This window comes from Aythya fuligula, chromosome 10, assembly GCF_009819795.1.
Source record: "Aythya fuligula isolate bAytFul2 chromosome 10, bAytFul2.pri, whole genome shotgun sequence".
Lineage (NCBI taxonomy): Eukaryota > Metazoa > Chordata > Aves > Anseriformes > Anatidae > Aythya > Aythya fuligula.
The window spans coordinates 19,819,724-19,832,103 of NC_045568.1; the positions used below are offsets into that span (position 1 = coordinate 19,819,724).

At 42.6% G+C, this 12,380-nt stretch overlaps 1 protein-coding gene across 5 annotated transcripts in view; it reads left to right on the top strand.

Moving 5' to 3' along the window:
- CNTN4 (contactin 4) overlaps positions 1 to 12,380 on the top strand; it is a 296,910-nt gene that overhangs the window by 140,200 nt on the left and 144,330 nt on the right. For all 5 annotated transcript variants that reach the window (XM_032193834.1, XM_032193833.1, XM_032193831.1 and 2 more), the window contains one exon: positions 9,116 to 9,255. In XM_032193834.1, the coding sequence (XP_032049725.1) occupies positions 9,201 to 9,255 (55 nt within the window). In that variant the 5' untranslated portion in view covers positions 9,116 to 9,200. The remainder of the gene's footprint in view (positions 1 to 9,115; positions 9,256 to 12,380) is intronic.

Here is a 12,380-nt window from a genome sequence, read left to right on the forward strand (position 1 = left end):
CTGCACTGGTACCAGGAAGTACCAGCTGGTTGGAACTCTACCCATATTTTGCTCTATTACCTCCTTGCATGAGTTCCTTAATTTCATAGAAACAGCCAAGCATTTGGCTTTGCACCATGAACTGCGCCTTCTTATGCAACCATGGTGAGAAATTGAGCACTGAAAATAGGCTGCAGCCACGTGCTGATGGGAACTGCTGAGAGTAGCCCAAACACACAGGGCAGGGGCACCAGCGCTGCATTTGGAAACACGGAAATAAAATCACTGGAATTTGATATTGTAAAAAGCACCCCAGGCAATCAGGTGGGCAGCACGCCAGGCAAAACACGCCTCATCGCGTTTGTGTCCAGTGCACTTGATTCCCCTCAGGGAAGTCCTACAGACAGGGTTTTTTAGTTTTTAAAATCAAATAGATTATTCTACAAGCTCCCGAAGTCAAAAATAAGATGTCATCAAGATGCTGATTTTAGAAACATTGTAGAAAGATCTTTAATATTTTTACATTGTTTTTTATGTTCTACACCAGATTATGCTCTCTTATAAAGTCTATTTTGAAGTGGACTCATTCAAAAGTGAATGATGTGCTTGGATTTAACTTTGAATGTTACTTGTCTGTCTTTGTTCAGAGAGTGAACTGCCTTGATTCATTACCGTGGCGCAGTCACCTAGGGATAAAAAGCTTTTCATTGTCAGGCGGAGTCCCCTGAGCCCTGTTTCTTCGGGGCAATGTTCTGTCTAGCTGAGGTAGTAATAAATTAACCCTTGTTCTCTTGGGAAATTTATGATAAAAAGTTAGATGGAGGTGAACACCTCACTTGGCCTAGCAGTGTATCTTTGTGATGCTACATCCCGGAGCTGGGCAGTGCGTCCCTGTTCTCTGCTGGAAGCTGCAGAAGGACCAGGTGGGGGCTTTGGAGGGGGCTGTGTGGGACTCAGGTCTCTCACCCACAGTCTTCTGCTATCAGCAACAAAAGCTGAATGTGTCGTGGGATTTGTACCACTTCTACTGATGTGGCCAGGAGAGATGGGCTGGACTTGCTGAATACAAAGCCAAATTTCTTCTGCTCTTTGAGGTATAAAACTGAAGTGTTTCCATCCCTAAAGCTGGCATCCTATGCAGAGCTGATTATTTATTCCTTGGGTGCAGAAGGTAGCTGTTCCTTTTGGACTTCCCAAATCCTGCATTGAAAATCTTACCCTGCATGAGGTCAGGAGTGGTTTTTGGGTCAGTGAGCTGTAAGTTCACCATGTAAGGCACTGTCCAGGAACAGTACTGCTTGTTCACCCACCTGGTGGGTGGTTTTGGTATATCCCTTCCATAGAAAAGGCAGAACAATGCAAAGTGACCCCTAATTAACACTGATAGCTTTAATTTAGGCTTGCCTTTAGTCACCCAGATCTCCTTAGCTTGAAGTGATTTGTGCTTACAAATGATTCAGGTTTTACAGGGCAATGTGTGGGAGCAAGGGACAAATAGCAAGGGCTCTAAGAGCATCATGTGTGGTAGTTAGTAGGTAGTAATTAAAAGGCTTTAATTACTGTCATTTTTTCTTCAGTGGTGATTTGCACTCTGGTTGGCTGGAGCAACAGGGGACAGAGGTGCTGCGCAGCTGGGAACATCAGCATTGGGCATGGATCATTGCATCTGTAACGTTGCTGGTGCTAGGGGCGTACAGGAATGCTGCAACACAGTAAAATGTTGAGAGTGTCTGAATTATTGTCTATTTTAGTATAATCCCGAGTTCCTAAATAATATACAAGCTGCGTATGCACCTCTACACAAGGATGGAAGGAGGCATATAGCTTCTAAGAGTTTGTAAGGTAGCTGGTGGGAAAGGGGTGATGGCAGTGATGGATGTCTCTCTGCACCTTCTGCTGTGTGAGCGGGGAGGGCTTCCCCCTGCCCCATGCCTGGCAGAGCTGCCCGCCAGCCAGCTCCGTGAGGATACAGCATCAGCAGGAGCTGAGGAGCACTGATGCCTTGACAAGGCAGCAGAAGCTGTATTTAAATGCTAGAGGTCACGCTTTGCTTCAGTGGCCGATTACTGAGTTATTTCTTCAGTGATCTTTGCTAACATGGTTAGCACTACGTTTACTGTCCAAGTCCGGTTGATGTAATACGATTGCCGTGTAGAAGCAGCTATGAGTGGCCTGGCTAGGTCTGGCAGGTGTTTGTGTAACTGTACCGCTTCCCTGCATCTTGTCACCCTCCCCAGGTGACAGCTGAGCTTTGGCAGGCGCCTACCTGGGAGCTGAATGCTCAGGTACAGTGTGCCCCAACGAGCCTGACAGATACAAACGACAGGAGTGAGTTGGGAACTTGCATCTGGTGAGGTGCTGTAGCTTCCGTGATAGAGTGAAATGAAATCTCTATCGCGTGAGTGGGAATGAATGCCCAAAGGAAGAAACAAAATGTAACAAGTGACATTGCTCTTCTCATTCTTTTTTTTTTAGATAATTAATTTTTTGAAGCGTTGCATTCCCATTCATCATAAGCACGTCTCAGAAACATGGTGTGTGTGTCATTTGTTTTACCAGGCACAATGCGCCTATATATATTTCATAATATATGAATTGTGTATAAGCACAACTCCAGAAGGGATAATTTCAGCAAAGAAGCTTGAGATGGATCAGGATCTGACAGACGTGCTGTGATGCGAGGAGAGCTCGCTGTGAGATGCCACTGGCACGCTCCTGCTACCCTTCATCTCCCCCAGACGTCCTTTTGAATTCCCTTTTCTTTTGTAGATGCAAAAGGGCCGCTTTTGGAAGGCCAACATTAATCTCAGGACTCATAACAACAGCTCCCACAGCAGAAAAGGATGGTGTCCTGAGTGCTAAAAAAAAATCAGGGATGTGTGCATGAATAAAAAAAAAAAAAAAAAAAAAGTCTTACACAGTCTTACTGTGAAGATTTGGACTTTTGCAGACACATCTTTAACACGCCTTCTATTTTGGGACACTCAGTTTTGTAGGTCACTGGCTGCATCTGTTAAAGTGAGCCTGTGCCGTCTCCCGACGGTGACTTGGAGTACTCAGAGGCTCAGGGCCCCTCTGCTGCCAATTGCTGTCGGTTGTGGAGCTCGCTCACCGTGCAGCTGGCAGCACGGAGACAGGAATTCTCCCCCTTCCCCTTCCAGATACTGGTGTCCCTGAAGGCAAAATACGTACTCTGTCTGTCCTCAAGATCTGCATCGTTCATAAATTTATCTTACAAATTGTTAAGAAACATCAGCAATGGACATTCTGCACCCTACTCAGCCCATTGCTGTGTTTGAGCTTGCCTTAACATTACCAGAATTCTTAAAATCTAAACCTTAATCCCTTGTGCATATTGATTCTTTTTGCATCCACCTTGCACGAGAGCAAATTATTTTCTTCTATTTCCAGCAGTCTTCTACAGATTTTAGTACCATTAGCATTTTTCTCTTCAATATGTTTTATGCTAAGCAGCCCCATTTGCTTCCTATTTGCAGGATGTGTTTTGCAGACCTTCATGCCTTTGTGGCATTCTCCTTTGGATGCTTCTGCCTGGGGCAAACTTTCCTTGCCAGGCAGCACCAAACCCAGGGGCAGTTCTGCCTCTGAGACCTGCCAGTGCTTGAGATTTCCTAGGGAGCTGTACATTAGGAAGACCTGCACACCTGGTTTGTGCATCCCAGGCAGGGTTTCTGCTGCCTTCACAGCCACGTGGCATCGTTCAGAGGCATTCAGCCATGCGTGGGTCTGTGCAGAGCCATCACCTTGCTGCTTACCCCCTGTCATGTTTGTGCTATTTGACACAGCATCCTGCTCACCGCAGTACACAGCACTTGTCTCTTACCCGACTTCATCCTTCTGTCTCAGTCTGCAATTTGTTCAATTTGTTAAGATGATCCTGAATTGCACTCACATCCTCACAGGTATCTGCTTCATCTTCGTGGCACCAGCAGGCCGAATAAGCACACATTTTCCATCCTTGCTATTAGCAAAAATGCTGGAAAACATGAAACCAAGGACAGACACACTGTGAAAATGAACTTCCAGTAATTACCCTCCAGCTATGACTTCAGTTATATGTGCCCTTCAGTAACTCCAGTGAACTCTAAACTCAAAATTTCCGGTGATTAAATAGATGAAACACCTGTGCTGAGAATAGGGCTGTGAGGATGAGCTCAAAGCACACGTGGACTTGCATGCCGGGGGTCCGTGTACGTGTCTGCTTTTAAAAATAAGCAGATAATTCTGTCTGCTTAAATGAAGAATTGTAAAAAAAAAAAAAAAAAAAAAAAAAAAAAAAAAAAAAAAACCTTATTCTCCTGCACTGCTGGGCCTGTGAAGTCAATAAACTTTTGGAAAGTGGGTTTGGAGAGAAGGAGCATTTTGGAGAAAAGAGCATTTTGGTGTAGGTTCACCGATCAATTTTAGATCTGTTCATATGCCATGGAAAGCACCAAACACACACATCTTTAGCAGACAGAGGTACTGTATGCTTTTATTAGAAGAAGGCACTTTTATCTTAGTGAGAAGGGTTGGTTGGTGAGGTTTTTATTTATTTCGATCTCAGCTTTCTATGACTTATTTTCTACTTTGTTTTTTTGTTTGTTTGTTTGCTTGCTTGCTTTTTTGGTGTAGACAAGATAAATTTGATTTTATGTTCAGCCTTTGTACTTGGGTCTTGCTGAGACTAGTCCCTCTAGACTTGACCAACAATATGCATTCAGTGTGGGCACTCTTGCACACATCTGACGTGTGCCCATCTGCTTGGGCACTCCAACACTTGGTGCTGCCGGGAAGCTGCATGGCCCCAGGCTGTGTCTGTCACCACAGCCGTCAGGGCAACCCATAGCTCTGCTCTCTCTTTTGCACCCAAGTCTCAAGGTTATTTTTACAATGCTATGCTTCAGTTAAAAAATAAAAATAAAAAGTAATCCTTTGGAAGTTTCTGCACCCTGACTCATGGGGCAGGCACTGCTGTACCTCCTGACAGCTCCTGAACTCGTGCTCAGAGTGGTTTGTGCTTACCTCTAGCTCTTCTTTGTTTAGGTGATTAAAAGATGCCTGTTGCTGTCTGTATGTGCAGCATGCTTCATTAACAGTGATTTATTTTGGAGTTTAGCAGGATTGGCACTGTGTAGCACACCGGTGTGCAGAAGGAAAACGTGAGATGATTGCTAAGACTTCTTGCTGCTGCTGCAATGCTTAGGGGACTGAGATGTTTTGAAAATTTTCCTTCCAATCATTCTGGGAGTCCGTTTGGTCCAAACTGGGCTCTTATGCTTCTACTAAAGGCTACAAAAGAGTGAAAAAAAGGAGTTCCAGCCAAAAGGGCATTTTTCACATGTTGAATACATCAGTATACCTTAGCCTTTTTTTTCCTATTTTATTTTTTTCAAAAGTGCTAATCATTAAGAATCCAAATCCACTCAGAGAAGTTAACGACAAATATTCCCACTGTGCACATCTGTTTTTCCTCTCCCAGTTACACTCAGAGCCCTTAGTGTCAACTTTCTTTGTCAAAATCCAATTACAAACAAAGATGCCTTTCAAAAGAACTTGCAATGGATGCATTGTCAAAAGTAAAGTTAAAAAAACGTCTGCATGTGTGCATTGGCGTTACGTTTTCTAATGGGATGCACTTCCAAACTGCAGCACTGCTATCTCATTTTCATCTTTTTAAAAAATAACTTGAATGGGGCTGAAACTATGCACACTCTCTTCTGGAAATGAAATATTAAACTTTGCTAGTTTTCAGACCCATTCCAGGCACTTTAGAAGTAGAGCAAAGCCCCCTGAGATTTTATAGTCAGAAAACATTTAGAAATGGGAAGGATCTGTTCAATTATATATCTTTTGCTCATGCACAAATGTTGCCTTTCCTGAAGTCATTGCCATAAAAAAAAAAAAAATCAACGTGTTTCAACAATTTTTACACAGCTCTGAACAATGGACCTACTGATATGAATAGCAGCTATGTTTACAGGAAAACATTTTTGAGATTGGAGTCATTCACATGTGAAATAAGGAACTATCATGGGAGACGAAAATGCAACAGCATCTTGAATACCACCATGTTTTAACCCTAGGAAAATATTTGTAATGGTAATCATCTAATTTCCTTTTCACTATTTTTTATGATAGGACAGGCATCGTTTCTCTTCAGGAAACTTTCCATGGTGTGCTACGTGTGTGTGTTATGAGAAATATCGGTAAAAGCCAGGGGATGCTGGGCAGAGGCAGGGCTCCGTGCTGGTTTCCAGTGCTGCTCTTGGCAGGCTGCTCCTAGCTCTGGGGAACTGGTGCTCCTGCAGCCTCAGTTATCCAGTAGTAGCAGTCCTGGGAATGACCACAGGATGTGGTATTATTCCATATATTTAGAAAATTAAATATGCTAGAGCCTCTTCTAGGAATGTATTCTAATTGTTACAGGCTATAAACTTTGGAAACTCCACGCACTTACAGCCATTAACGCTGATGGAGATGCCAATGGCTGCTGTGTACAGGCAATTTGTTACTATCAGAGGCATTTGTTTCCCTTCAGATATCTGACTTTTTTTTTGCTTCAAAGGGCATCCATGACCCTCTGATACTTGCTGGTTCCGTGGAGTATGTATTGAATACCTGAGTGATAGGGAAGACTTACAGGTTTTTCATTGGACTTGTTTATTAACTCTTCTGAGTACTAAAAATGTGTATTTTTAGCAAAGCTTTTATTTTTGGCTGAAAGGAAGGCCCAATGACTGTGTGAAATCATCATGGGAGGAAAGAAAGAGCCTGCTGGTTTTAATGCCCTTATAAGCTAACAACTAATTTACATTAATAAATTTGAAATGTCTTGTATTAGTTTTTAAAATGCTTAGAGAAGCATGATTTCCTGACTAGAAGAAGAAGAAAAAATGAAAAAGCTGTAAGTAGAAAAATTGTAAGCAGAATATCCCTGCCTTCTCCCGAAGGGCTGGTGGGTCATGGCAAGCTATGGTAAAAGAAGTTGCAGTAGGGGAGAGAAATGAGTTGGAGACTGAGAATTTTATTGCATCTGTGGAAAAATAGTTGGCTTGTGTATTTTATTCCCTATCCCAGTGAGAAGGGAGTGTTAGGAAACTGCAAAAAGGACTGCCATCTCTGCAGGCCTCCCTGAAGAGTGGTTCCTCATCTCCATCCTCACAGCCAATGGAATAAACAGTGGCACTTTGCTTGACTTTGGGTGGATCAAGGGCTTTGTATTGCAAGTCTTTTAACCAACAGGCAGATATAATGCTTTTTTTTTTTTTTTTTTTTTTTTTTTTTCCTCAGTGACAATGTTTGCAGGCGGGAAGCTTGGTGCTGCTGCTATTAACCCCCAGGGTGGAGGGGGTGCTGCAGCACTCCTGCAGGCCAGCAGCTCGCGGGTAGGTCTGTGGCCGCTTGCTCTGGGTTCCTGGCAGTAGGTTAAGTTGATAAGTGCCATACCTCTTGTGTTTTTAATTAGGTATCAGTGGCTGTAAGTGATTGTTCTGTTTCAGTCCCACGTAGCTTATTGCAGTGAGGAGAGTAACCATAAAGCATTGCACAGCAGTGTAATGAAGAGGGGCCTTATAAGTGACACGATGGGCTTATTGATGGCACTAATACGTGGGGAAACAAGAGCATGAAAGAATTTCAGCAGTTGCTGGTGAATATAGGATTTATCTCCCGCCTTACTTAAACCAGTGTAAAAGTGACAGCTCCTTGTCTTTGGCAGAAATCTCTGGGTACGATTATATCCGACGGAATTTGGTGCGGAGAGGAAAGCCAGTGCTTGTCCACGTGTGCAGGCTCCGCAGTGCAAACAAATACGTTTCTTGAGATCACTATAAACACAGAGTAACTGTTTAACTTTGTAAATCAATATAAAGGTCTATGATGACATTTTCCTACAAAAATTAATAATTAATGCTCTAATCACTCACTTAAGGTGTTATTAGTTTCCATTGATTAGGCCTTCCTGCTAACCCCAGCTAGCCTAATCAGTCTGCATGAGAACAGATAAATATATTCAATTAATCTCTACCCCCTTCAAAATTGCGTCTTCAGATCAGAAGATAGATTCTTAGTCTTCTCAGTGCATCGAACCTGACTTTATTAGAAGAATCCCATCAATTTTACCTCACAAATGCAAGCGGAGACCTCTAATGATGGCCCTTCACATGCTATTAGTCATGCAGTTTGTCTTATAAGCACGAAGGCCTCTTAACTTCCAGCCCTCAGTGATATGAATAAATTATAACAATGTGTGTCTGACTTGATATATTTATTTTTTAATATTTAAATTCCTATGCTGGAAAAGTTTTTTTCCATGACGGGGCATTTTTTTTAACCTGGGATTTCACTGGGGGTGAGGGGGAGGTACTGCCATGATACGCAGAGTGTCTTCAGATTGCCTGCTCCGAAATTTTAACTATGTACAAATTGTAATAGAGAGTGAAGGCAAAAGATTGTTTTTTTTCACATGGAGATGTTTGAAAGGTTGTTTTCTTGTTTGTTTGTTTGTTTTTTAATTAAGATTTTCAGGTCAATGAGAATGGGAAGGAGAAGGGAAACACATCCCCCTCTCCTGAACAGGGTGAGAACTCTTCCTAGCGAGCACTGCCTTGCAGAGGTGATCTTTCACCCACAGAGGGCTTTTGTTGAGAGAAGCAAGAGTAGTTTTCATGGCTTTTTTCTTAACCGTAGTTTACAGAGTTAACAAATTACATGTAAGATTACCCCAGAGAGGCACTGAGCAAGTCTGCAGGTGAGAAAATGGAGAAACTGCAGAAATCTCACCACAGCCTGGTGGAAGATGCAGATCTGGGGCTACATCATCATCCTGAGCTGGTGCCCAGTGTACCTAGAGCCTTGCCTTTGCAGATTTTTTTTTCGTCTGTAAGTTCTGTGCATCTTTCCTGACAATCATCTTCTCCTCTTCTTGAGATCAGTGTAGTCTCTAGTCTTACTACTTCTCAGAATTATTTAATGTTTTAAAAACTTTCTTTTGGTCTTAAGATGAGACTTCTATGGAGGGGAAAAAAAAAAAAAAAAAAAAAAAAAAAAAAAAAAAAAAAAAAAGCAAGCCTTCAACAAATGGAAGGAGCAGCAATCCTAAATCTCCTTGTAATCTCTTTTTTCTCTTTTACAGAATAAAGGTTGCCTAAAATTTCTAAGGAGGCCCCATTCTCTCCTGCAGTTCCTGAATTTGTCTCCTCTGACCTGGGAAGCTAAAGATGAGGTTGCTATGGGAGCTGCTTGTGCTGCAATCGTTCATGGTGTGCCTTGCAGGTAAAGTGTCATTTTAAAACTTCTTCAAGAATGCTGCTGTATTTGACACCGAGGCAAAAGCGCACTACATTTTATAAGCTACTGATAAAACAGCAAAATAAGCCCCTGCTCCATGTTAGGCATTACCAACAGTTGCTGTGCAGATCACACTGATGCTCTTAGCAAGCTCTTTCTCCTGCTGATTGGTATTGGCACAGCAAAAGCTCCGTGTTTCAGAGCTCTGTTCTGCCCATCTTCTGTTCTGAGTTGCTGTTGACAAACGTTGTTTTCCCATGCTCAGTGCTAAGTGTTTCAATGCTCAATTAAACCTACGTGGAATATAGCTTTAAATCCCATTAAAACGGTGTTATGAGGAGTGTTATAGCTAAGACCCTGCTCCATTTAACAAATAATTAGAATAACATATTTCAGTAATAAAACCATCTTCTGTAACTGTCCTTATTTAACTTTTTTTTTTTTTTTTCCATGAGAGTTGCACTGTTTTGAGCAAAATGAAATTTCTGAGTATACCATTTTTGTGGAGCCAAAACAGTTCTTGAAGACCCTTCAGATTTACAAAGGGCCAGAAAAGCTTGCACCAAGCGAGTGCCTCTGCTCCTGCAAACTGTGCAGTCAGCATGATTCACTAACATGTGTTTTGTTCTGGGTGGGGGCTGTTAGATTTTAATTGCTGTTTGTCACCTTAGTGTTTTGATTGCTCTAATTTATCTGTTGCTTGGTGCTCAATTTTGTTTAGTAACTTGTGCTTTCTTCTATTTTATGTGTGTACGTTGTCAGGGTACTTTTAAAGCATTAGGTAATAACAGACTGCTTAAATAGTGTTTGCTTTCTTCTGCTTAGCTCTACTGAACACTAAGCCACTTTTATTCCGGTACTTATTGGTCCCTATTTTTGAAATTTGGTTCCAAGTCTTCTTAAATGTGCTATGACAGTTTCTGAGCTGGCAGAAAATTGGATGCAGAGAGATTCTGCAGTGCAGTGCCATCCCTGTGTCGGGAACTGTAAACCTCTAGAAGTTATGCTGCAGGAGTAAATAAAATAGGCTCCTTTATTATAAGCAAATACACAAAATTTTGGAAAAACAAAAGCATGCAGAATAGTTTTGTACTGTGACTTCCATATTTAAGGCATCTATCACATAAAGTCTACGGTCAGCAAAATGAAAGTTTCAGCAGAATGTGTTCAGGGGGTTGTCTTCATCTTTTACATCTGTTTTTCTTTTTTTTTTTTTTTTTTTTTTTCTTACAAAGCTTCTGATTTGCCCACAGACCTTTTTGTGATGTTCCAGAGTAAGTGAATGTTGTTTCAGGATGGTCTTTTCGTGCCTTGCGCTGTCCAAACTCCCCATGGATGTAAGGGACATCGGGGACTGCTGCAAGGCTCCAGCAGCCACTTGGGCTTTCTGCATGTTTCCAAAATTAACATCTGTTCCCTGGAAATGGCACGAGAACTTCCAACCCCTTCTCTTCTACGTCATTAAACAGCTGTCAGATCTGTGGCACAGAGTATCTAAACGTGCTGTGGACCTACCAGCTACTAGCTGCTGGAGCTCCTGCACTCTGAGGGATGCTACTATTGATTTTACGTGCTGGGGGTTCAGATGTTAGTTATTCACTGCAGGATAACGTGCTAAGATAAGAAAGCTAGATCAATCCCAGGACATAGCTTAAACCAGCTGCGGAGAAGTGCAAATCTCATAATTTTGGGAGCTATACGGCACTTGGAGAGGTGGCAGCATTACTAAAGGTCTTTCTGACCTCAATGCCCCCTTTCATCCGCCACCCAACTGGAGATTGTGTCTTTCTGGGTAACTTTCTGGATTGTTTGGAGATGTATTGATAAAAACTAACACATTTGCTTTGACTCGATAGCTGATGTATAAACCAGGGTTCCTGGTTTTCTTTCCCGGTTTCTTTTCCTCAGGTGTCAGCTCTGGGAAGCAGCAACTGCAAATTATTCCTTTGGTCCCAGATAACACAGATTTGTTAGGGCTGTCAAACTCCTTAAGTATCAGGTGTGATGGTGATAGTTTTGAAGTTCAGAGGGTGGGCTGAGAGGCAGCACGGGCTGTGAGGAGCAGCATGGCAGTGCCCATGGCCTGTAGTGGGGTGCCTGGGATAAGCCGCGCAGGCCTGAATGGAGCCTTCCCGTGTTTGCGTGACTTTTATGCAATTCTTTGCCTCATTACCTTCCTGTGGCAATGAGTTTCACTGTTGAAGTCTTATTTGCATGTTAATGAGCTGCAGTCCTAGTCACATTACCCGTTTGAGTGTGCATATGCATATTTTATAATGTCATTTAACCTCTGAAGATCCGTACAGGCTTTGGCAGAGGATGGAGGAGGAGCCTGTCAGCCCTTGAGCAGTGCTTTTGCTTTGCTGTTATGGCTTCTGTCCTGCCCCCCAGCCTCACAGGCTCTGGTTTCTGCCCTTGTGCTTGTTCTTGCCCTTCAAACACAAAGATCTCTGCTCAGCACAAGCAAGGCTGGCCCTCCTTTCTCCTTAGCAAGCACCATATAAACACAATAGCTTCAACAAACAAATTCACCCTGCAGCTCTGTAATGGTGCTTCTGTTTCCACAAGTTTGTTTTGTCAAAGGGAAAGTGCTGTGGCAGCTCTGTCTGCTCCGACCAGGCCAATGGAAGTGGCTTCAGAAAGCCAAAATACAGGATGAAGTGTTTGTTTTATTTATTTGAATGCGTAAGAAAACAGTGTACTTGCTAGCATGGCTTCATGCTGTGGAGGCCTTGGTTTTGCTGTGTGGGTAGGACTGGCAGCTCAATGGGACATGGATGCTGGTTCTGAACATGGACAAGTTTCTGCATCGCCCCCAGGGCGGTTTATGGGTCACTCTGAAATTTCTGTGCTACGTTCTGTTATGTGAAAAGCTGGAGTTTCACCACTGTCCGGGTATCCAGAATTAGATATAACAGTGTTTGCTATGGGCTCCTGGCTGGCTCTCAGACACTGTTGGGATGGCCCAGCAACATCCAGCTTCATTCTACAAATCCAGGCACAGCATAATGTTTTTCAATATCAAATTCTATCATATTTTTCATTGGAGCAAAACAAAAGCATTGTTTCACCTATTATTAACTGGAAAATACCATTTTCTAATCTAGAAA